The 24,134-nt window shown below is 42.1% G+C and overlaps 1 protein-coding gene across 2 annotated transcripts in view; it reads right to left on the bottom strand.

Moving 5' to 3' along the window:
- The window catches only part of grik4 (glutamate receptor, ionotropic, kainate 4), a gene marked incomplete at its 5' end in the record, with an annotated part of 129,517 nt that overhangs the window by 32,878 nt on the left and 72,505 nt on the right, over positions 1-24,134 (bottom strand). For both annotated transcript variants that reach the window (XM_079272652.1, XM_079272651.1), the window contains 3 exons: positions 12,786-12,890; positions 14,006-14,158; positions 17,037-17,198. In XM_079272652.1, the coding sequence (XP_079128778.1) occupies positions 12,786-12,890; positions 14,006-14,158; positions 17,037-17,198 (420 nt within the window). The remainder of the gene's footprint in view (positions 1-12,785; positions 12,891-14,005; positions 14,159-17,036; positions 17,199-24,134) is intronic.

The raw sequence follows: 24,134 nt of genomic DNA on the forward strand, positions 1-24,134 counted from the left end.
CCAGCACTGCTGCACTGAAGGAAAAAAAAAAAACCAAGTCAGATCATATTAGCTTATACAGTATATGCATGCAAATGTTGGTCTTACACAAGGTTTGATATTCAGTATCAAACCCATTCTACTTCAGAGGAAATACATTTAATTACATTCATCACAGTGTGATTAGTTTCCAACCGAATTCAAGTAAATTAAATGAAAATGTAATGAGAAGAAATCGAATAGAAGAGACTTGACTCTTTTGCTCGCAGACGAGTTGCTTCTTCTCACGATTCACAGCATCTCTGACCTCCAGGACTGTCTGCAGCACGAAGGACATCAGAGACAGCTTTGTATACAATAAACTGGTGGCGACAAATCCGCTCATACACTGAGACACCGCTTTGCAACTGAGCATCACTGACATTAGCAGCAGGGCATGTGCATGGAACTTTATATAACAGTTTCCTTCATCATAACATTTTTTTCTAAACACACTTTACATCGTGATATGATACAAAAATAAAACTCAGTGTACGCTGAGCAGAGTGTATCACTTACACAAGAGAGATTAAAGCAACTGAAAAGAAGGAGCTACCCTGAGGAAAGACTGAGCATAAAAAAATACGAAGCGAATGCAAAAGGTTGCTTGAGGAAGTGATAGAAAAGATGATACTGAAATCACTCTTTCAATTTGTGCTTCCAGGCAGATGAATCCAAAGTCTAAATTCCCTGCACAATGAAATAAGCAGAAATAAGGGGGGGGGGGGGCACATAAACAAGGTGAAGGAGAAATCATGTTTAATGGATGATCCTCAGAAGTTAACGTGGTCTGGCATGCTGCAAATCCAGTGGCTGGAAACATCAACTCACAAATGAACAAAAAATTCAAAACACACATCATCTCCGGCAGTATAACACTGACAACAAACCGCAGTGGGATGCTCAGTCCTGGTGATCTTTTGAATACTGTTAGCGGGACATGGATAACAACAGATAAAACACTGAATGAAATAAACACAAAGAGGCAAGAGCAGAAGGCGCAACAGTCCCTTGATCTGATCCTCAGAGATGCTGTGATTCAGGGACAATTTCATTTGAAAAAGGAAATCAAACAGATGCCTTGCACACTAACAAATAAACACTGGCTTTATACACCTTATATTGATTTTCCCCTGCTGGCAAAAGAAAACGTTCCATTCCAGTCTCCATTCTAGTCTTTGTCTTGATAGTCAATATTGTATATTTCCTTTGTTGACAACTATCAGAGGCATTTATGTTAAATTTCACTGGCATTTATGAATTATCAGCTCTTATGAAATGCCGTCCCTGATAAAAACGCATCAAAAAAGATTCATGGCAAAACTTAATTTGCAGAATTATGCACAACACCAGAACACCTTGTTTTAGGAGGCCATCTGGAGAACCTTTACACCTGATTAAAATGAACACCTCTTGCTATGTCAATTTTGCAGTAATTATTGTTTGCAATCACACAGCTGTAACACTGTAACTCTCTTCCTCTAATGCAGACTCTCTCTCTCGCTCTCTCGCTCTCTGTCTGTGCATCTGTCTGGCTCTCTAGCTCACACAAACAGAGTCAAAGATTGAAATATGTTTAAACTGCACAGCTGGAGGAGATCAGAGCGCCGCCTCATGTCTCTCGACTTACTTTAACCTTAGTGGCAGGAGCTCAAGCACCAGCTCCTGCGTATTAGACCCTGCACGTCTATCAGTCCTGGTTAAGATGCACTCATCTCTGCTGGAGCCTGAGGCAGAGAAAGAGATCCAAGCCATGTCGTGGTGTGCTGAGCTACATCCGGTCCTATGATACTGTCCTCGGAGGAGAGAAAAAGAGTGGAGGCAGTCTTGTATCTGTCAACCTGCTGTGCACCAGCCCACACCTCTCTCCCCTTTACATTTTCCCCTTTCTCCCCCCCCCCCCTCTACCTCGCTGTACCTGTCCCTTCCCCCTCCCTTCCCTCCCTCACATTGCAGCAGCGGAGAAAAATTGAATTGAGTGCATCTGCATCCACAGCAGAGGGGGCAGCTTGAGCAATAGTGTTCTCAGAGATGGGGTGAGAGCAAAGAAAAGGGGAGGGAAAGGAAAAAGCAGATTGCCGTAATAAACATAGGAGCAGCGTTGACGAGGATATGAATAAATCCAATCCAAAAGAGAAAGAAATTGAACGAGCACATTCCCTCTTTAACTGGAGGAAGTCTTGTGTAAATAACACAGCTCAAATCATTTCTTGCAAATTGAAGTGGCGTCCATGCAGTATCCGCGTGTGTCCGAGAGTGCGCGAGCGTGTGTCTGTGTATGTCTCTAAGATATTCCAGGCACTCAGCGTTGCCTCAGATACTGGGGAAAGAATGGGTATAAAAAGGATCGCCTCTGTTGATCGGCTCCTCCCTGAGGACCTTGACACAAGGACACCTGACGAAAGTTTATTTAAAAAAGCAATCTGGCTGTAAATGCTGAAATGATAATTTAGAAAATTGGAAAGGGTGTACTATAGGGCATGTTTGGAAGATTTAACTGTTTATAGATTCAGACAGATTCACAATGCGGATGTAGAAATGCACACAAATGAGAACATGGTACAAGAATGTGTGGGAGGAGGACACCATTAAAAAAATCCATATCCAAGGTTAAAGAAAATATACTGCAACCAAGGATCCTGTTGATTTACATCCAACGAACAAACGGTTTGAGCTGTGGCTTCTGCTGCTGAATAGATGTAATAGGGAAATGAGATAATTCAAATTGAAATGATGAATTAAAACAGTGACGAACAATAATTTCAGGGAAGTGGCGGTCGTTGTATGTTCTATTACATGACGTACAGTGAGAAGGCTCTGAAATTTCATGAATATTGGAAATTGCAATAAGGCGTTCAATATCAGTTCCTGTGTCTGATATGGGGTGCTAGAGAACGCCACATCACGCTGTTCAACCAAAACACAAAAGCTTGTCAATCTAGAAGGTCTTGAGATTCTGCTGACCAAATCTGAAATGGATCTTTTGAATCCTTTAAAGCAGGGGTTTCAAACTCCCGGCCCGCGGACCGAATGCGGCCCGCCACGTCATTTTATGTGGCCCGCGTATCCGCCAGCAAAAAAAAAAAAAGTTTAAAAAATATATATATATATTTTTTTTTTTAATTTTTAACTAATAATAATAAAAATATCACCATAGTCGAAATTATGAGATAGAAAGTCGAAGTTATTAGATAGAAAGTCATAACTATGACAGAAAGTTATAATTCTGAGATAGAAAGTCAAAATTATGAGATTGACAGTCAAAATTATGAGATACTTAAACACAGTCATAGAAGCAGCTCTTTGGCTGGTTACTGTACATTTAACATGGAAATGTATTGTGAGCACATTGAAGACTACTTTAAACTGTGAATGCAGAGAGTTATTTAACAATATGTTACGAGTAGTTACATTTACAACCGGCCCTTTGCGGGCGACCATGATGCTGATGTGGCCCGGAGTGAAAATGAGTTTGAGACCCCTGCTTTAAAGCATTCCTTCGCAAAATAGCATCTTATTAGTCCAACGGTTATACCGATCAAATTTGAAACAAATCCGATAAATCCTCAAAAGTTCAAAAAAAAGTTTGCCTTACAAAATTCACTACTTCTGGTTGGACGGAGCTAATAAAAGCAATGTGTTCTCAGGCCCGACTGAATCGGATTGTGGTGTTAAACATATAGAGTATTCTCTACCTGAGCTATAAACTTAATCAATTCTTTCTATTGAGGCAATTCTTTCTTAATGCTGCAGCAAATGTAATCTACGCTGATAAAAAGGGATTGGTTGGGACACATGCTTTCTATTTCAGTTAATCTGCCGGGGTTTTATGGGCAGCTAGCACATTCACCTAGGGAGGGATTTCTGTTACTTCTGTTAAAGTAATGGAAAACAAGAACTAAACAGTAAAAAAAATACACCTTTTCAAGTTATGTTGATGGGATTACTGTTTTATGATTTTATGAAGATGGCATAAAACAAAATGAGGAAAAGAAATGTCCTCCTTCAGGCACAACTACGGTAAATCCCAGTCACTGAAAGAATGTCTCAGATTCTTTCATGCATCTTTCTTTTACAGCTCAGTTCCAACTCTGGCATCAAGCCGACAAGCTTCATCACAACACATAATGAGTGTGCTAGTATGTCTGAGGCAAATCTATTCTTGAGCAACGAATTTAGCAAAGCAGCAGTGGATTCAACAATGAGAACAATTTGCTTTGAGTCATGCTGGAGCCGGCTTCTGGCCCGCTCCACCTCTGGCCAACACATCCCGCTGTAACCTTCTCATGACCTGCTACGTGCTCTGCAGCCTCTTGCGGTCTCTCCAACTGACCATTTAACTTGATACATGTCTCTCTTTCTCCATTTCCTTCTCTTTCTTCTCTCTCTCAGGAGGTTTCTAAATCTTTATTCTTTATGGAGCAGCAACAACTGATCATATACCTTTTGCTATGTCGATAAATGTTGAACATCTGCCGGCGCTATCTAGAAATGGAAATAGTGTCAACACAGAAAAACTTGACTGGTCAACTCTCACTGAAGAGGACGTCTTAGTGTATTCTGCTGGTACAGACCAGTCCTTCAGTCATATTCATCTAGCTAGAGATGCAGCTGTGTGTACTGACGTTAACTGTAAGGATGTGGTGCATAGGAGAGATCTCTGCTTCATGTACAATGATATAGTAAGTGCTCTGTATAAAGACAGCAAGCTCTACTACAAGCATCATAATAAGACCCGTAACATCAAACCTGGCTGGAACGAGTATGTAGCTGAGTATCGTGCTGAAGCCTGTGAAGCCTTCAAATCATGGGCTCTAGCTGGTAGACCCAGACAAGGACCAGAGCTTGAGTACAAGAAGCTCACCAATGCAAGATATAAGTATGCCATTCGCTTCATTTGCAAGAATGATCAAGCCATGAGGGCTGACTCCATGGCCAAGAAGCTGCTAAGCAACAACCTAGTTGATTTTTGGAAAGAAGTGAGAGCTCTTAACTGTAAAACATCTTTACCATGCACTATAGATGGAATCTCAGGAACAGACACCATTGCTGAGTTATGGCGACAGCATTATAGCACCTTATTTAACTGCATCAAAAGTGATTTGTACAGCGTGGACAGTTCTGAGAGTAATGAGTGAATGGCAATTACATCATATGAGGTGCACCACGCTATCAACAAACTGTCTGAAGGCAAAGCAAGTGGCTTAGACCATATTACTGCTGAACACCTTAAATATGCTAGTCCGAGGTTAGCTCCTCTCCTCGCTATTTGTTTTACTGGCTTCATGGTTCACGGCTTGTTACCAGACTCAATGCTGTCTGTTCTCTTAGTGCCAGTCATTCAAAACAAAGCTGGTAAAGTATGTAGCCTAGAGAATTACAGGCCCATTGCTTTGGCCAGCGTCCTGTCAAAAGTCCTGGAAAGAATTCTGCTGGACAGAATACAGGACTTCATCACCTCCACAGATAACCAGTTGGGCTTCAAAGCCAAACATGGCACTGACTTGTGTATATATGCCTTAAAGGAAATTGTAAACAAATACAGAGGTCAGAACTCATCACTTCTTATGTGTTTTATTGATGCCTCCAAAGCTTTTGATCGTGTTAATCATAGTAAATTATTTTTTAAACTGAGCCAAAGAGGTGTCCCCACATACAGAGTGAGAATTCTGGCTTACTGGGATGCGCACCAGAGTATGAGAGTAAAATGGGGTAAAAGTGTGTCAGCCCCATTTGGGGTTTGCAATGGTGTCAGACAAGTTCAGTTTAATCTGTATATTGATGATCTGTCCAAGCAACTGAAAGCCTGTAATACTGGTGCATGATGGGTAATACTCTGGTTAAGCACATCATGTATGCAGATGATCTGGTGATCTTTAGTCCTTCTAGCGCTGGTCTTCAGCAGCTCCTCACTATATGTACTGTGTACGGTGTGGAACATGACATCAAATACAGCGCCAGTAAGAGTGCTATCCTGATCTGTAGAACTAAAGAGGACAAATGTCTAAACTTCCCTGACTTCAAATTGTCTGACAATAATCTTGGTGTCTGTAGTGAAGTAAAATATCTTGGTCATTTTTTAACAGAACACATGTCTGATGATAACGACATTTCCAGGCAATGTCGTATGATGTCTGCACAAGCAAACAGTCTCACGTTAGTCTGGTCTGTGTACAGATGGAGTGAAGATGTATCTGTTCAGAGCATATTGTACTCCACTCTACACTGCACACTTGTGGTCAAACTACAAAAAAAAGAGTCTACAGAGACTTCAAGTAGCGTACAATGACGCCATGAGAATACTTTTAAAGAGACAAAGATGGAGTAGTGCCAGTGAAATGTTTGTGACTGCACGAGTCAACACTTTCCAAACAGTTTTAAGAAATCTCATGTACAAATTCATCTGTAGACTGAATGACTCTGTAAATGGGATCATACTTGTTTTAACCAACATAAGGTTTAGCACCACACGCTACCAGTCCCAGCTGTGGCGACATTGGTACAGCTGTCTCTTTGTAAGCCATTCCTAGGCCTCTGTACTTTTATTGTTTGTGTCTGTTTTTTTATGTATCTGTCTGTATGGACCCCGAGTCTGAAATAAAGTCTGTCTGTCAGTCAGTCAGTCAGTCAGTCAGTCAGTCAGTCAGTCAGTCAGTCTGTCTGTCTGTCTGTCTGTCTGTCTGTCTGTCTGTCTGTCTGTCTGTCTGTCTATCTATCTATCTATCTAAACCAAGGCTGTGATTAAGTGCCTCCATTATAAAACTTAATTAACATTTCCCTCCTCTCCAGGAGTTGGCCAAGAGTGTTTGGACCCCCTTGCAATGCACAGATATGCACGCGTGTGCATGTAGTATGCGAAAACACACACACACAGAAATAAACATAGAAACGCACTGATGCAGCTTACATAGCACTCTCTCTTCTGCACTCTCACACACTGTCGCACAACAGAGCCTAGCGCCGTAACAGGGAACAGCTTGCCTGCCCCAAACTGCAATAATTACTCATTTTACAGCTTCCTCCAATTTACAAGGGTGCTGCAGTCAATGAGCGCCATGCAGAAAATGAGGGCCAGCCCACGGTGGCCAGGCGGCTGCAGAGAGAGCCCGGGCGGCTCTGTCAGTATGATGTTTGCTGGCAGGCTGCACTGTGGTTGTTTTGGAAAAGACGATACTGTGCAGAGCCAAGAAGCAGACATTGTGGGCTGCCACCACCACCGCCACACACACAAGTGTTAAACATAAAAAGCACGCAGAAGAATGCACACGGGCAAAGGACAGCACATCAACGCTGTGAATTGATGTCGGATCAGCCAGCGGTCCTTCGGCTGCCACAGGCCAGTATCACAATAAAGTACTCTCATACTTCTGATCCCCGAAACATAAAATGCGGTAATCCATTTCAGCAGTGAGGAAACTGCTGTGTTTGCTGATGTTCCTGAAGAGGAGAACGCAGTCTGTGCGTTCACAGGAACAGGTTGAGATATATTATCCATCTGTATATATCAAGAATTACACTGTTTTACGGCGTGCCCCTGGTGGTCACACCATCTGGAAAATATACACTCAGAAACACGTTCACATTCGCACACACAAGCCAAGATAGTTCTTCGTATAAGTCTCCTTTATCTCGCTCATTACACTGGCTTGTAGAAAAAGGATGTAGAGGATTACAGCCTGTTCCTTTAATATGATTCGTCATTCCAACAAGAAATGGGAGTCATAATGCTGTAAGAATTAGATGTGGTGACAGCTCAAACAATAAGGTGAGAAAGAAAAGCGCTCCAGCTGTTATTTGACATGCAGAAATGTAGTTTCTAGTTTTATAGCTTTGTCTTTGCGTCTTTTCTTTTGTCCTGTTTTTCTCTGGGACGCCCTTTCTGTCTCATTTATTTTCAGCCTGTCATCCTCTTTTCTCATTTCTCTGTTACCTCTTCCTTCCCCTCCACCTGCTTCTTTTGTCTCCTCTGTGGACTTTTGTTGGTTACAGGTGCCAGTGGTGCCTCGACCAGAGCACGGAAAAATGTCATGCCGACTTCTTACACCATCATCGTTGGCCTACATGGCTGCCAGCACAAGAGCAGCTGAGAAATGTACTTTGCTTGCCAAAAGTGAAAAAATAAAGATCATTATGAAATGCTGCCACATCAAATTCTGGAAATAGGAATGCTCAATGAACTGCCATCTGAAATGGTTGTTTTCAAGCTTAAAGCGATCGAATTTTACTTTTATATTGTGGTTGAACAGGTATGGTGCTCTAGGGGTAATTGTAATTTTTAGACGGTATTAAAGCATATCTCTCACTGTTGTGAATTTTGCAAAAGACCACACTTGGTCAAAATGCACAATTCAAGAATGAATAATTCAAACAAAAGAAGTAAAAAGAACAGTTTCGAGTTTTGTGATTTAAAGTTGTGAATGCAGAGCTGAATAATACATTTGGGAAACAATGGCAATATTACAATCATCATTTTGGCTTTGACGAGTTTCACGCCTTCTGAGTCAAAAACAAAATAGACTGACAGGCAGACAAATAGAGAGACAGACGGACAGATACTGGTGGATAGAAAGCCATAAAACGCATCAGACAGAGCAGCAGGAAACTGTTATTATTTCTAAAAATGCCTGCCAGAGAGATTCAATATTTGACAGTCATTAGCTGTAGAGTGTTGGACGCCCGAGGAGCTAATGGTCACACAAGTGAGGCGATCGCTAGCGCATCCACAGGGATTGGGGTGAAAGAATGGTGGGTGCTATCGGAAGAAGGGTAGAGAAATGGAGGTTGTCTGCTCTATACAATATGCATTAATGCTCACTATCTCCCGAAAGGGTTGGATAGAAGTTCAGTAAAGGTGTTCGTTTCACTTATTTTAATGTGCAATTCCTGGCTAGACATCAAAATATGTGAAATAACAACTTGTCATGTGTTGATTGGTAAATATTCTGCTTAAAGGTATGATATGTAGCCACACTGTCGGTTCCTGTTTGTAAACACAGCATTCAAAATCCACCCGTCCTCTCCAGCTCAACGAGCGAGCCTTGAATCGCAAGAATAAAACATTATTTTCTGATTGTTTCACTGTAGTTACGTTCTAAAGCACAGATCAACACACAGATGTGTGTGTGTGTGGGCACTGAGATACCTTCCTTATCTCTGCCAAGGCCTCGGCACCTCTAGTATCTGCCTGGCTGAAGCAGGCCCAACCCAACAGCGTGTGGGAGGTGTTAGTTAACAAAAGAAGCAACACCCCCCCACCCTGTCCCCTGTCTAACACCTTGCCTCTCGCCATTAACACAACTGGCAGGGCTTTATAATACTTCTGGTTGAAATCATCACATTAGGCCTGATAGCATTATCCTCCTGCTTGACTGGCCCAGTGCCAGCATAAAGAGTGGACATGGGGAGACACAGACAAGGTTAATAAAGGAAGATCGGTTGCTGTCTGACTCTTTTACAGTGTTGCTGTAAGGTAAGATAGGAACCCAATCCCCTCTGTCATGGAGATCATCCCAACTGAAAGGGTCAAATGTTTTAAAACAGAGCTGTGGAACTCAGTTATTCCTCTCTGCGCTGTCAAGCTGTCTGTGTCTTATCTGTATCTCACAGTATACCAACAAGTGCTGATAGATGCTGATAAGAAAGCACAAAGATGGCTGTCTGCTGCAGCAGAGTGGTGAATGTTTGTTGGATTATGGATGAGTTGACTTAGATCATACACGATGCAGCATTGACAGAAAACCACAACATGGCAACAGAGAAAACACAGCTGTCAGGGTGAGACAGGCATTTCTAGGGGAAATCCTGTGCATAATTTGGTACAGCACTGTGAAAAAGCATGAACTTGAGGGATTACAGTTATCGCTTTACATTATTTAAGATGAAATGTCAAATACAAAAGCCCTGGCATTTATAGAAAACGGGTTTTAAGAGCAAGCTGTTTAAAGCTAGCGCACCATGTCAGCTACTGTGTATGAAAATGATGCCACTCAAAATAGTTTCCGCCGTTCACTCATAATAAGACACACATGGCCAGAAAAGATGCAAGCAGCTCGTCAGGTGTAACCCTTTCATTGTATGGACTGAATGGGAGTGAGGGAGAGGCAGAGACAATGAGAGGGGGCTGAGGAGAAAGAGGAAGAACTTCCGTATTCAGGAGCAGACGTTGCTCTATGATAGTGTGTCTTTGTAGACAAGCATTTACTGGCCACAAAACCCCAGATGCAGAGAGCTTGCGTTAGGCGTCTGCCTTCACTTTGACAACCACTGTTCATGAAATGCATGAGAGAAATACAGCACAGAGCCCACCACTGTCTTTACTGTTGTTTTACATGTAGCAGATAAATGTGCGCTGATATTAACATGGAGATTACAGCTACTAAAGAGAGATCGGGTGATTGATCATCACTTGCTGTTTGCAAAGAGAGAGTGGTGGTTTTTCATTAAACTGGATGAGCCTGGATGACCTTTACAGGTTACCAATTACAAAATAAAGCATGTAGGAAACAGGTCTCATCACTCTTAAATGTATTTTATGTTATATTATACCTCTTTATTTTCTGTTCGGAGAAAATAAATAATAGAAGTCAGCTCAGGTGTGCTGAAAAGAGAATCCAAATATTCACAAGTTAGAGATTGTTATTGTAGTGCAGATTGTTTATCATTATTATAAGTAATAACACCTAAACACTACATAAGGGCAGGTGTTGTGCCGTGTCTGTAAGAAGATGGACCTCAACAGTATTGAAATTATGATTCTGTTAAATAATCTTAAACAAAGTAAGTGTGTGATTTTCCAGAGAGTCAGTTAGAAGAAAATCAAAAAGTAGAATGTAAGCCATTCAGAATCTGAACGTATGCAATGTCATCCGAGGGTTTATAAAGTCTTAATTGGGATCAATGGACCAATAATATTTCTTGAGCCCACAAATTTAATAATCCGATCATTATAATTAACCTTAATAATGATTATCTGATACCCAAATTATCTGATCATCCAAATTTAAAACGTATCTTTCCTTCCGTTAGATGGACAATTAGTGGACGTGAAAAAAAGATGTTCTTTTAATTCTTTGTAATTATCTTTTACACTCGTAAAAAAAAAAAATTCTCACCGAAGAGAAAAGCAAAAATAAAACATTGGTGAATCCCATAAATAAGAAGACATTTTGGATATAAACAACAATGAGAGGAAATGTGTTCCTATATTGCTGATGTTTTTAACATCTGTCATTCCCCCCCAAAAAACGATTTTCAATCAGGTTGTCTTCAGACAGAGATTTACGGTATTTTTTGTTCGTGGAACCTTGACATCAAACATTGGAATCCCATGTTATAATCCAACCAACTCCTGAGCAATTTATACAGTTCATAGAGCACCAGTAGTTCTGCAATTCCGCCATTAACAGACAGTCCTCTAAGCTGCCCAAAGCCTCTCGTCACTTACATTTCATTACTGACTACTTTCAGTCCTTGTAATCTTGGTAAATGTGTTCAATTTGGAAGAAAGTGTTCCGTATTTGAAAGTGTGTTCCCTGGTGTGAAACTGAGGCAAAGAGAAGTCAGGGGACACCAGTTCCAGAGATTGTGTGAGGTGGTTCAGGGCATAGACTGAAATGCCCTGTGGTGCATGGAGAGCGTTTTTATTCAACGAAAGAGCACAACAAGACCACTTGTGTCGGAAGCTTGAAATTCCAGCATCCACTGAGGCAATACTGGAGTGATTGGTATTGATCAACACCACCCACACATCCCTGCTGGTATAGTAATTGTGTGATGCTACACTCAATTAGTACTAATTGTTCTTTTATTGTAAAGAATCACAACCTCAAATATGTATCTGATGTTTATCCAAAGATACAGAGACATATCTGTAGAAGCAGCAATAGCAGCAGCAGCAAAGTCAACACCGACAGAATTCTGTTTTAACCTAAATAATTTGTTCCCATAAAATAGGCTTCTGAGCACCTTCAACGAGGCATCCCTAATATTGTCCTCTGGCACTTTGACACTTCCAGCAGGATAATTGGGAAGATGTCAGTTGAGCAAGTTTCATCACGTTTCCTTGCTGTACGATCCAGATCGAGTTACCTCGCTGCCATAAAGACAACTGTGACGCCAGAAGTAGTGCCCTGAGAGCAGGACTGTGCAGGAGAGCTTTGTGTTGAGCAGTAACAGCTATATGATGGCCAGTGTCTATCTAAAGAGGAAGGGAGGAATCGTTGTGCGTCATTTCTGAAACAATCTCAGAACCCATCGGCTATCGGTCAGACGACGGATAAGCCTCCGGCGGCGAGGTGGTTATATTTCTTGGGCTCTGGTGTAGCCAACGGACATCCGGGGCTGGGCTTCCTTTTCTGTCTGCTGCGCATTGTTTACTTTACATACCGGTAAGTAACTTTAGATGGGAGACTGGATTTGGAGTTGAGAGATGACGTGTACGACCTGATTGTTTCACAAGCTGATCTTAAACCATCAAAAAGCGAATTCATCGTCAGAAGATTGCCGGTGGGTTTCCAGATTGCATTCCGACCAATGCATTGCACACAGATCCTTTACGTTCATTCATTCAAGACTGCTTGAACACGATTGGTCAATACTACTGAGGCTACTAACGAATACCGGAACACTTCTGATGGCAAAATCAACACATTTTCTACATGTCAATTCAGAATCTGTTTCTAGAGATTACTTCTGAAATACCAAACAAGTTACATGTAATTATTTTGAAACAATCACATGGACTTCATGCTGCGCTTTGGTTACATTACCTGCCTCAGGCCATCCTTGCTGTTCTGCATGATCCTCAGGGCGTAGTTAGACCGCTGACCTTTGCTGTTGAATTCAATGTGGCCCGTTAGACCTTCCAACTCTACCTATCCAACACAGAGACAGCAAGATGTTAAAAACAGATCCTGCCTTCTTCCCTCCCAGCAGCACCTATCATGGATATGACTGGAGGCTACATTAGCACTACTGGCTCAGTTTCAGCTTTTTGAAATATGTCAAGTTTAGACAATGATATGAAGACGAAGCTGCAATATCTTCAATTTACGGCAAAAGAGAGGAGCCATTAGTCGCGTCTTCAGGCTGACATCAAATACATGCCACATTTAAGTATTTTGATAGCCCAATCACTTACAGTAATTTCTCCATAATAGGATAACACATTGTATTCACTGACAGCTCATCCTTTTCTCTCCTTCTCTATTCAGTACACTGCAGCGATGAGATAAATTGACCGAGTAGATAGGGAGCATATCTCTGAATAAGATAAAACACAGACAATACAGTGTTATCAGCAGTCAGTGAAAATATATTGGCTTTAAAATAATGAAGGATGCATCACAATTGAAGCAATAAAGAAGATCTCAACAAGGTCGGCTCTCTGATATTGTCAAATGCTATTTCATGAAATAAAAAAACACACGCCAGCCTGGCTCCAGGGTTACTTAATACAAATGAAATGGCAATTTTTGTAATTAGTAATGTAATCCATTGGATTACAAACATTTGTTATGTAATCTGAATACTTTTTGGTTGCTTCAAAATCAAACATATTGCACCTTATACAAAAAAATAGATGCAGCCACAAAAAATGGAGTCCCACGCATAATCTGTTTCTCTTTAAAAACACGTTCTCAAAATGTTCAATTTCAATTTTGAATGTAAATACAAAAAGAATAGGATCCATAAATCATCGTAAAAAAAAACACAAAACACATTCGTTCATGAAACTGCACTTTGATATACGGTGGAACATATTCAGCATTTAGAATTGGTAAAAATCGAATTACCCCATAAAAACATGCTGGCATAAACGTGTATTTTAAAGACGTAATCAAAAATGTCATCAAATAATCCTTGACAATGTAATTATAATCTGACTGAACATTTTTACAAATGTAATCTGGGTCAATTATTGTGTTAAATGTCAAACTATGACAAGATGAGGAGGGGTCAAGCCTGTTTTCCTGATGTCCATCCTTACCATCCTCAGGTAATTCATGAGGCTGGTGCCATGCTCCCAGATCTTGGATGACTTGCAGGAGAGCTGAGTGGCGCCAACATTCTGGCTGCGGTTCAACTCCTGGACCGCCGCCACCACCGCGTACACCGCATCAAAGAGCAGCGCTGAGGAGAGCTGCAGGGGGAGAGGGAGGCAAGAAGGTGAATACATTACACATTCACACACTGACGCGCACACAAAGCTGCGAAAGCTCAAAGCACACACACTGCAGGTGTAACATGTCAGTGGTTAGCGGTCAGTGGGGGGGGGGTTAACCTATCCCTGGAGTGGCAGTGAGATTATTCCATTAGATCATTAGAAAGACTCTGATCTGCTGACAGAGAAAGACTCTGATCTGCTGGCAGCGTTGAAAACCACCTCTCCCTCTCGTTCTCCGTCTCTCGGAGCCTACTCGACACTACCGTCCTGCGATGTACATTTGATTACAATACACGATATTATTGTACTGTTTTAGAAGCTATAGGGGAGAGTCTGAGAATTGGAAAGAGAAATGAAATTGCCCTGATGTTTGGCGGATATTGATGCAGGGAGGGATCGTAATGCACAGCAAAATCTGGAGACCAAAGAGAACCACAATTGGCCATTAAAATGCAAAACTGTGATGTATTACAACCTTGAATTGGCTAACATAATTGGTGGATTGCACATTAAGAGCAATACGGTGTACACAAACAGCCAGTGATGACATTACAACCAGGAGGCGATGCATTTTAGGTTTGCCGTATGACAATACTGTCTTGGTGGTCATTAAATCAGCATTAAAAAGAGAATGACAGTTTTACAGTGTTTCTTATATCCCACTCGTATCTCACGATCTCTACAACGCTGAGCAGATAATGCTCGTTTCACTCTGGAAGTCTGTCTTTCTCCGCTCACTATCGTTCTCTGTATGCGTAGGCGGATCAGAAAGTTAATATTGCATGATTCGTACAATAGGTCTGAATCTTTCATAACTTGTGTTTGTATGTTATTACAAATGCAATATGAGAAAATTAGCTCATATGGGCCAGGTTGTTCAAATCAGTGTTTTTTTTTTAGTGTCTCAGCTGATTACATGTAGAATCACAGTGGAATGCAAAATTGTACTGAAAAGAGCCTGATAACAAAAAGACATCACAAAGCTTTGCACGCTTCTGAAGCCATGCATTGTACATTAGCAAACAACAACTCCAGACTGAAAGGGACAAGCTACTGTGGTGCAGTTTTTCATAAACATACTGTCAGGGATCTGTAGTCTTCACTCCACAAAGCCATTCCTCTGTCACAGGTGTAACAACCTGCCAACATGAGCTGCTTTCACTATTTCAGGCCTGTTTTCACAAACGATTATATTGTATCTTTTATCTTTCAAACTTTGGTTTTATTTGATGCTCTCAACAAATACAGACATATCTTGTGTAACTGATGTTTTAGTCTCATTAAAATCTGTGTGTCTATGTGGTTACTTTCCACGAAGCTAATTTGAGAATATAAATATCTTCACACAATTGCAAAATATTTCCAGGCAGCACAATTTGTCCGAGTTATTCGTCTGCCGTAAAACCTTTTTCCTTACGAACCTACCCTAATTAAATGCCACATGGTTGCATTTTCTCTGATGAACTTTTGTGACCTGTTAGCATTGTGCATGTCTTTATCTTTGAATGCATTAAATGTCTCAGCTCTACACACGTAAAGAGGCGCGACGTTCCGCCCCCGCACGGCATCCCCGTTTCTTCCTCCTCAGCTCGCGGGGAACAGCGGGTCTCTCGTCGGGTAGCACCGCTGCGTCCCGGAATGCTAACAGCTGGTCCCTAGCGTAAACAACTGGACCATGGCTGCACGCTGGATCCCCAGACACGGAGGTGCAAATTGCAATAAACAGCAGATAGACCACGACAAGCTCGACGTGTCTAGCTGCCATAATGCACCGATTAAGAACGGTAGCTAGTATGAGAAAAAAGAAGCGAAAAGAAGTAACAAAAATAACATCATATAAGAAAAAGCTAAGTAGTGAGCGGGAGCTACTGTAAAAGGCAGCCACTCGTGCGGCGCCGGAAGACCAGATTAGTTTCAAAACTAATACATGTTTGAAAACAACAGTTAAACATTGATGGTGTTGATGGTTAAATTGTGATTCATATATAATGTGTATGTGTGCATGTAAGAACTAATACAGTGAGATTGTTGCTGAGTGAGATAACTCAAGTGTGGCCTCATGAACAAGTAAACATTCACAAGTAGGTGGCTCTCATCATATTTATGCAGGTCATTTACGACATGTATTTGCTGAACTGATCCTCGAGAACTCTGATAAGACTATCTCATAAAATAAGTGTGAGAGCGTTATGCTGAAGATACTAAATGTTCACGCACGAGTGCCGTTTCTTCTGTCAAGTGTGGTCAACTGTTCAAGTGTGGTCAACTGTTCTGCATGAGACAAATGATCTATTATCTTCTTTATTTATACAAACCTGCAACAGTCTTCATATGTAAAAAGTGTCGAGGTTATTTTAGGCTGTTTTTGAAGTCCCTCATTCAAATATGCAGGGATGGTGTGTTAAATGTTGAGCTACAGATAATGTTCAGATGTGAACAGTGGATGATTTAAGGGGTGATGGGGTGCAGTAGAGGGTAAGCTGCCCTTTTGCATTGCATTTCCTCTGAAGCAAGTTTAACAAGGAGGATGCCATCATAAAAACAATAAGCAAGGTGGCGAACGCTGCTAATGAGCTATCTGCGAAACAACAACTGCCTTCATCAATACCTGCAATTACAACAGTTAACTGGATAAATGTCACCCCTGTATATTTCAGAGGCACTTTTGTATCTAAGTGACAGTATTTTAGTGGAGGAGCTTGAGATACAGCAGTACACTGGGAGAACAATGCTTTAGAGAACGCTGTTTGGACTTGGTAAGGGGAAAAGATGAAATGGGTTCATCATCCATTATTCGCATGGGTGACATTGGTCTTTTCTGTGTGTGTGTGTGTGTGTGTGTGTGAGTACTAACTGGGGTGCCAGCGAAGGGTGCATGGTCACAGTTCTCTTGCCAGGAGCGGTTGAGGCTTAGCACAAAATCCTGGAAGAAGGGATGAGTTTTGTTGAAGACTGAAAAACCGACGATGTTGACTCGTTGGTCCACCACGTCGTCCAGTCGGAGTAAAGAGAATTCCTGCAGGGCAAAATGAGAAGAGGGAGAGAGACAGAGATTATTGGTTGAATGCAGAACTAATGAGAACTGTTCTGCAATGATCTGCCATAATCCACTTTAAATAACACCAAATGATTCATCGAATCATTGTCACGGTAAAAAGGGCATCTGTCAATCAAATATATTTACATCCAATTTAATCCGCCTCACTTAACTTTCATCAACTCCCATTATTCCGGCTGATTGACGTGAGAAAGCGGTTACCATTTCGCTATGCATCACTGCACAGAACCATGCATTTTGCACTGGCCCTATGCTATTCCTTACATACAGGTCATTATATGAATACTGAATTGCAATGCTATATAGAATTAGAGAGAGACAGACAGGAGACCGGAAGGGGCGGGGACAAGGACACTGAGACCGATAGATCATTTGAGAAAGTGAGATAGAGATCCATGGCATATTGAAATGCTCCAGGCTAGGATGAGAGGAAAATACAGGTATCTGTTATTTGGCTTTTTGCTCGAGGGAACATGCTGATTTTTCACTGCCTGGGGAACAGCAGACAGGTCGGAGATGGAGATGAAGAAGAGGAGGGGGTGGTGCGAGTGGGGATGGACGTTTCCTGAAGGTTAATAGAGGTCTCAGAACCTAGTACCCCCTCAGGTGGTAGCTTTCGCTTGGCAGCCTGTTGTGCCATCTAGTTTATGACAGCCAGACCAACAGCAGTCTACCTGTCTGTCACCTGGGCCAGGAACTCTGAAGGTAGAAGGGGTTGGAGAGGATGGTGAGGTTGAAAATAAAAAAAGGTGTGGTGTGGAAAGATTAATCAAAGCTGCTAACTACTTCCCTCTGCCATGTAGAAACCCACATTTTGTGTGTGGTACCAGCTCTAAGGATAAGACCAACATCTTGTAAAAAAAACCAACAAAAAACAACAACACATGTGTTGGTCAGTCAGGAGGAATTGTTGACTGCCAGAGGAAAAATGGCCTTTTCATCTGTAAGAGAGGGGATTATGCCAATCAGATAATGGACATTAAGACAAAAAGAGTGAATAGGTCATTAAATCAAACAACTGATAAGCAGGTTTGTGGAAAAAGCTCTCAGACCAAGAGGAGCACGAGTCACTCCTCTGTGACACCTGTGGGTGACGGCACTGATAGATACTCAGAGCCGCGCAAAGCAAGAGGGAGCAGTGTATACTGACTTTGAGTGGACCCTGGAATTCCCAAATGTCGAGCTTTGCCAGCGTTAAAAAAAAAGACAACCCTGGTCAACAACAAATGTAATCCAGGTAAGTGTGGAGATGGACAAGATGAGCTACCAGGACATCACACGAGAGGTGAGCGGGAGAGTAAGGGAGTGGCAAAGCAAGAGTCCTTCGCAGCAGGAATGATTTGCGCGGTCTAGCCTCAAATTGTGTGCAGTTTTAAAAAACACAAACAATATGTATTTGTGCTTTGGTATCTTCCAGACTGTTTTTGATTCTTCTGCTGGCCCATTTGAAATCTATGTACTGCCTTTAAAGCGGATGAGCGGAGGTGGACTTTTGATTAGTCGCACCAACTCCACGTGTTGCTGAAGTTTTCCTCCTAATAAAGGTGCAGTCACTGCCTTTTCATTTTTTTGGTAGGAAACAGTGAGCCACAGTTGCCTCCAGTCACAAATTGATCCCGCCTCTTTCAGTTCGTGCAGGGTTCAAGCGTATTGAACTTTGACGTGTAAAATCACAATGTTCAACTGCTGCAGTTTATAATTACAATCCTACCCACACTAATTAATTCCCCTGCTGCTTCTTGCCTGACTACGCTAGTACATTCACCTGTCAAAATACAGTCTGACTGGATTGTGATTCATCCCGCTGCAGCACTGCTTTCATATTGGACTGCGCTGCACCCGTGCTGCGTTTGTGCCTGAGCCTGCAGCTGGGCTCTCACTTGTGCACCCAATTATAAAAAAAAAGACAGTTGACAAAACAGTTTGAGATTGCAAACAGAGAGCAAAGCAAGAACTTATGATACATAATTTATCACGATTTGAAGAGATTGAAAAATAACTGTGAAGCACATCTGAACAGCATGTAAGAACACTTGATCCCCGTCTTAATCTCAACCACCAATGCCATCACATTCGGAAATAAATTCTAATTAAAAATATCATTATATCTCTTGATATAGTTTTGTTCATGAACTCAAAGGTTAAGAACGTAATATTACTGATTCCCATGCATCACATACAACACGTTTTAATCTGCTCTTCTTGTATCTTTAGCTGTCCCTTGTGGGGCCTGATAAGCCTTTTGGGACCGGCCATATAATTACTGGCTAAGTGTACTTTAATAGATCATTAGAGGCAGAGCTCTGCAAATGAGCTTCTCATTAAGTGTGTCCCTCAAGGGTGCCTGTATATATGCATGTACATACGCACACGAGCACAAACACAAACCGGAGAGCACATGTGCACACCCACACACACGTGCACACACACGCTAAAGACCAAGGTCACCACAATATCCTGAAGCTATGTCTGAAGAAAACGAATGTGCTGAATTCCTAGGCTTTCAGGGCACAGACACTGACACACAAGCACATTCAAATTCAAATACACACACACATGGTCAGACACAAACACAGGCGAAATCCCTTCACATGAGAAATGTGCTCTCTTGCATACTGAATCGGTGGTGTGAAACGTACGGCTCCAAGCAGAGGTACGGTGTTTCCCAGCAGTGGGGGAACGAAAAGGCAAAGTTGAAGGGTAGATCAGAGCAGTGGAGAAACCAACTGTCCAACCAACTGGGGTGAAAAGCGTGGAGGGAAAGAACGACGATGGAGAGGACAGAGAGAGAGAAGAGAAAGAGAAGAGAGAGAGAGAAGTTGAATCAATGGAGAGAGAAGGTAAAAGATTATTTGGCACAACTGAGACCTTAAAAGCTGTGGAGGACAAAGAGAGACCGTGACAGGCTGGCCAGGGGCCCCGACATCGGCTATCACCTGGAGCTCAATCAGCAGTCAGGACCCTATAGCCAACCAACCCAAAACTGTTGCTTCACCGGCTCGATTCTTGCCTTACCCTCTGTGAAAACCTTACAATCTGGAAGTCTCCCGTCATATCTGTTCTTCATTGTCCGTCTCCTTTGTTATTCTCTCAATGTCTCTTTTATCATTTTATCTGGTCTTTTTAGATCCTTCCAGTGATTTTTCTTACTTTTCACATAATGGGCAATTCACACATGCACACATGTACACTCACTACAGAAATGCCCGAATGTGTGACCACTTGGTGTTTTGTTATGATGTCGTCAGGTTGAGCAATGAATTATGAGATCCCAGGAGAATGATGGTGGTACTGATAGTACTGGTGGTTCATGATAGTTATGAACTATACCCCACCATCCCATACCCATCCACATTATGTATTTTCAGTGGTGTACGCCTCTATAAACCCACCATCCTAAACAGGCTATCCAGAAATAAAGCACACAGCTCAACAGATCAACCAGCGCTTCTCTTTTCGCATTGATCTCATCTCCCTAAATAGGATAGAAATGCTGAAATTATTGTCCAAAGGTATCAACTGTCTCTTCAAAATTACGTTCCCAAACAACTAAAGTCGCAGTTTTAAACCTATGTAACTTAAAATAAGTCAACGTTGACTTTTCATTTCACACGGGACTTGAGGAGCCGTCCTCTGGGTGGAAGTGCTGCGTATGTTTGACCCATCCATCGACCCCAACCGTCTCCCCCTATGTGGACTTCTGCGGAGTTTGATTAGAACCATATTTGTGTAAAGTCAAACCAAAAAAAAAAGTTTTCCTCAAAACATAAATGACATTGCAGTTTTGTTGTATGGACCATGATTGTTAGAAGACCACACTGCCGGAGGACAAGTGCCTCAAAAAGGTAATGTCAAGCCCTGCTTTCAAATGCAAGCTCGAGGGTATTTCTGCATGCTGTGCAGGGAATGGTGATTCATATTGTCACTTTTTCACATTGGGAATATGAAGATGACTTTGAGTCATCTGTTTGAAAAAGTTTGCTACAGTGGCGTTAAAGTTAATGAAGTTTGCTGAAGTTGAGAACCACCAGTCAGTTGCAATGACTCATGGGCATACTTTTTACATAAATTAAAGGAGTATTAAGAAGGGCATGTACGATTTGTTTTATGCATGTATTAACATTAGATACCATACTCGTGAATCACTTATTGAAATAGAAACAAAGCTCATGTTATTGCTAGTGTTATACAACTCCATTGCAATTTGTAATCACAATTTATGCAATTCCACAATTAACTTAAAGCTTTTAATGGCTTATGAACACTAAATTAGTTCCTATATTCCATTCTTTCTGCATCTGCCTTTTCCTCCCTCACCCTTTCTCCCGTATTCTCGCCCTTGTCTCCCCCCACCTTCTCCAACCATTCCTTTCTTCTGTCTCCCTCCTCTGCTGACACTTCATTTATCTCTGGTCCTGACATCCCTGACTAATGATCTGCCAGACTGCTCCCCTGCCTAATCTGTTTCCCCTGAATCATCTCAAGACGCTCATCAGCATCCTCACGCAGCTACCCGTCTCGAGTCAGGGTTTTTGTCATGCCCACTTATAGATTTGACAGCTTTCAGTCTTCATTGTGGTTGTGTTTGTTTATTCTGTTATATGTTGATATTATCAATCTGGAGTGAGAACTTAAGTAAGGAAGAGGTGGTAGAGATGCTCATCTTGTCCTACCATAACCGAGTATACGCTTTAAGTATAGCATAAAGCTATACGAGTTGTTTGCATCCTCTCTTTCATGCGCCCCTTCATTTATACATGTTGCCTGTGTTTGTCCGTTTGTGTTTGCTACTTATACGTGGCAATAGTCCATTTACTTCCAAGGTCTCTATGGAGAAGATCAATGTGAAAGAATGGCCATTCATTGACCATCATTAGAGCTAATGATCTCCGGTGGATGCTGCCTTGGGGCTGAGAGAGATGATTGTTTTTGTTTGCCTGTCTCTTTGTTTTAAATCCATTCAGACAGCTGCGCCTGCAACCTGCTACGTGTTCCTCGCTACAGTAATTCTGCTCTGTGATTGCTGAGTCACTGGTTCTGGGTAATGTAATGCTTAATCTAAAAACAAGGAATCCCTTTCGTTGATGGGGCTGATCCGCATTAGACAGGCAAGTGATGGGGAGGAACAGGAGCACACAGGCATCACTCAGATTGTATCAAACATTGTTTCTTTTATTCGATGTGATAAAGCTCCCAGCATCGGTTTATTTTCCCCTCTACCTATTAAGTCCACTTAATACCAGCCGTTAATATCCTGGCCTTTAATTGCAAGATCTAATTGAAATCTTGGCCCTTGGGTCACAGTGAACAGAGCGATTAAAACAAAAACATGCTTCACGGAAGAGCGCAGAAACCGAACAGCCCCACAGGGCTTGTGCAGCTTCTCTCTGTAAAGTAGTCGACACCGTGCAGCTTCTTCAGCTTAAACTTAATGTTTCACTCACACAAGAGCCTCACACATATAATCGTCTGATGGATGCATACACACAAACAATCAAAACAAACAGAGCACACACACACACACACACACACAGGCACCGGCACGTTGGCACTCAGCCCCTGCACTATGGCTTCCATCTAAGTGATTTGAATCCAGCGATCCAAGCAACTCGGCTTGAATAAATCACATCAGTTTGGCAGTGACTCATCATATGTTGACGCGACGCCTAATGTCATTTGAAGGTTAGGTGAGCACGGGATCGGGCCCAGCAGTGCCTCACATGGCACACTTTCACTTTGTGATGTCATGTTGAGGCTTGATGATAGCGTGCAGGCTTCTTCCATCTCACTTTCTCACACACGCATGCCAAACACACCCGCACATACACGAATCCACGCAAAAACAGTCAAAAACATGCTTTGACACACAGTGCCGGCTGACATATTATCCTTCTCTGCAAAGCGGGGGCCATCAGTTCAACCCCCCCCCTCCCCTCCGTCTGTTTGTTTTGTTCTTCATGTTCCATTTCCCCTCCACACACCCCTGATCCCTCTTGTCACCGCTGTCGTTGTCATGCATCCGTGCCTGAAAAACTGCCAACGCTTCCTGACTGTCACACATACTCAGACATACTCAGACATACTCACACGCACGCACGCACGCACGCACGCACGCACGCACCCACTCACACACACACACATATGAATGATAAAACGTAAATTAATAAACTCAAGTACATGCTCACCCATAAAACATCCCCATTGTCCCTCCCACTCACACATGCATACAGTTGGAACATCGTCTTCCTGCTTCCCAGATATAAGCGGTGCATCTTTTTATCTTCTGGTGTCATAAACCAGAGACGGTGATACCGAAACAGACGGCCCACTGTATTCACATTTCAACACACGACAAGTCCTCATGCAAACACACGCAAAACATAGTCATTTAAGCAACTCATCTTTCATTCTTTTCTTTCTTTCTCATATTAGTTGATTGGCAGGTTTGTATTAAAGGGTGATGAGGGGAGTTACGTTTTACTGAAGCGTGGCTGATGCTGTTATTCTAGTTCATCCCTATTCTTTCACATACTGCTGTGCAAATGGCGGGGCCATTTGTTCTTGGCCAGTTGGGGTTCCATGCTCCATGCTTCTGAGTATTTCCTCCTAACACTGTCAAATAATAAAATGCTTGATAATTGAATGTGCCACTGAAGGACAGATGACATGCCTGCCTCCAGGACCTGCACAAACATAACTCTGTCTCTTATTCCAAATAAGTTTGCTTCTTTCATGTATTGTGACGAGGTTGCTTTGCCCTCTGTCACTCTGTTCTGCCAAATAATAGATGGCAGTTGCTGTTTGCCCTTGTCCTTTCATTTATCCTCTTCTTCAATGCTATCTCTTTCCTTACTGCCAACTTTCTCCCTGGGTGTGTCTGGTCTTGATAACAAT

Source organism: Melanostigma gelatinosum (genome assembly GCF_949748355.1).
Source record: "Melanostigma gelatinosum genome assembly, chromosome: 7".
NCBI classification, from domain to species: Eukaryota; Metazoa; Chordata; class Actinopteri; order Perciformes; family Zoarcidae; genus Melanostigma; species Melanostigma gelatinosum.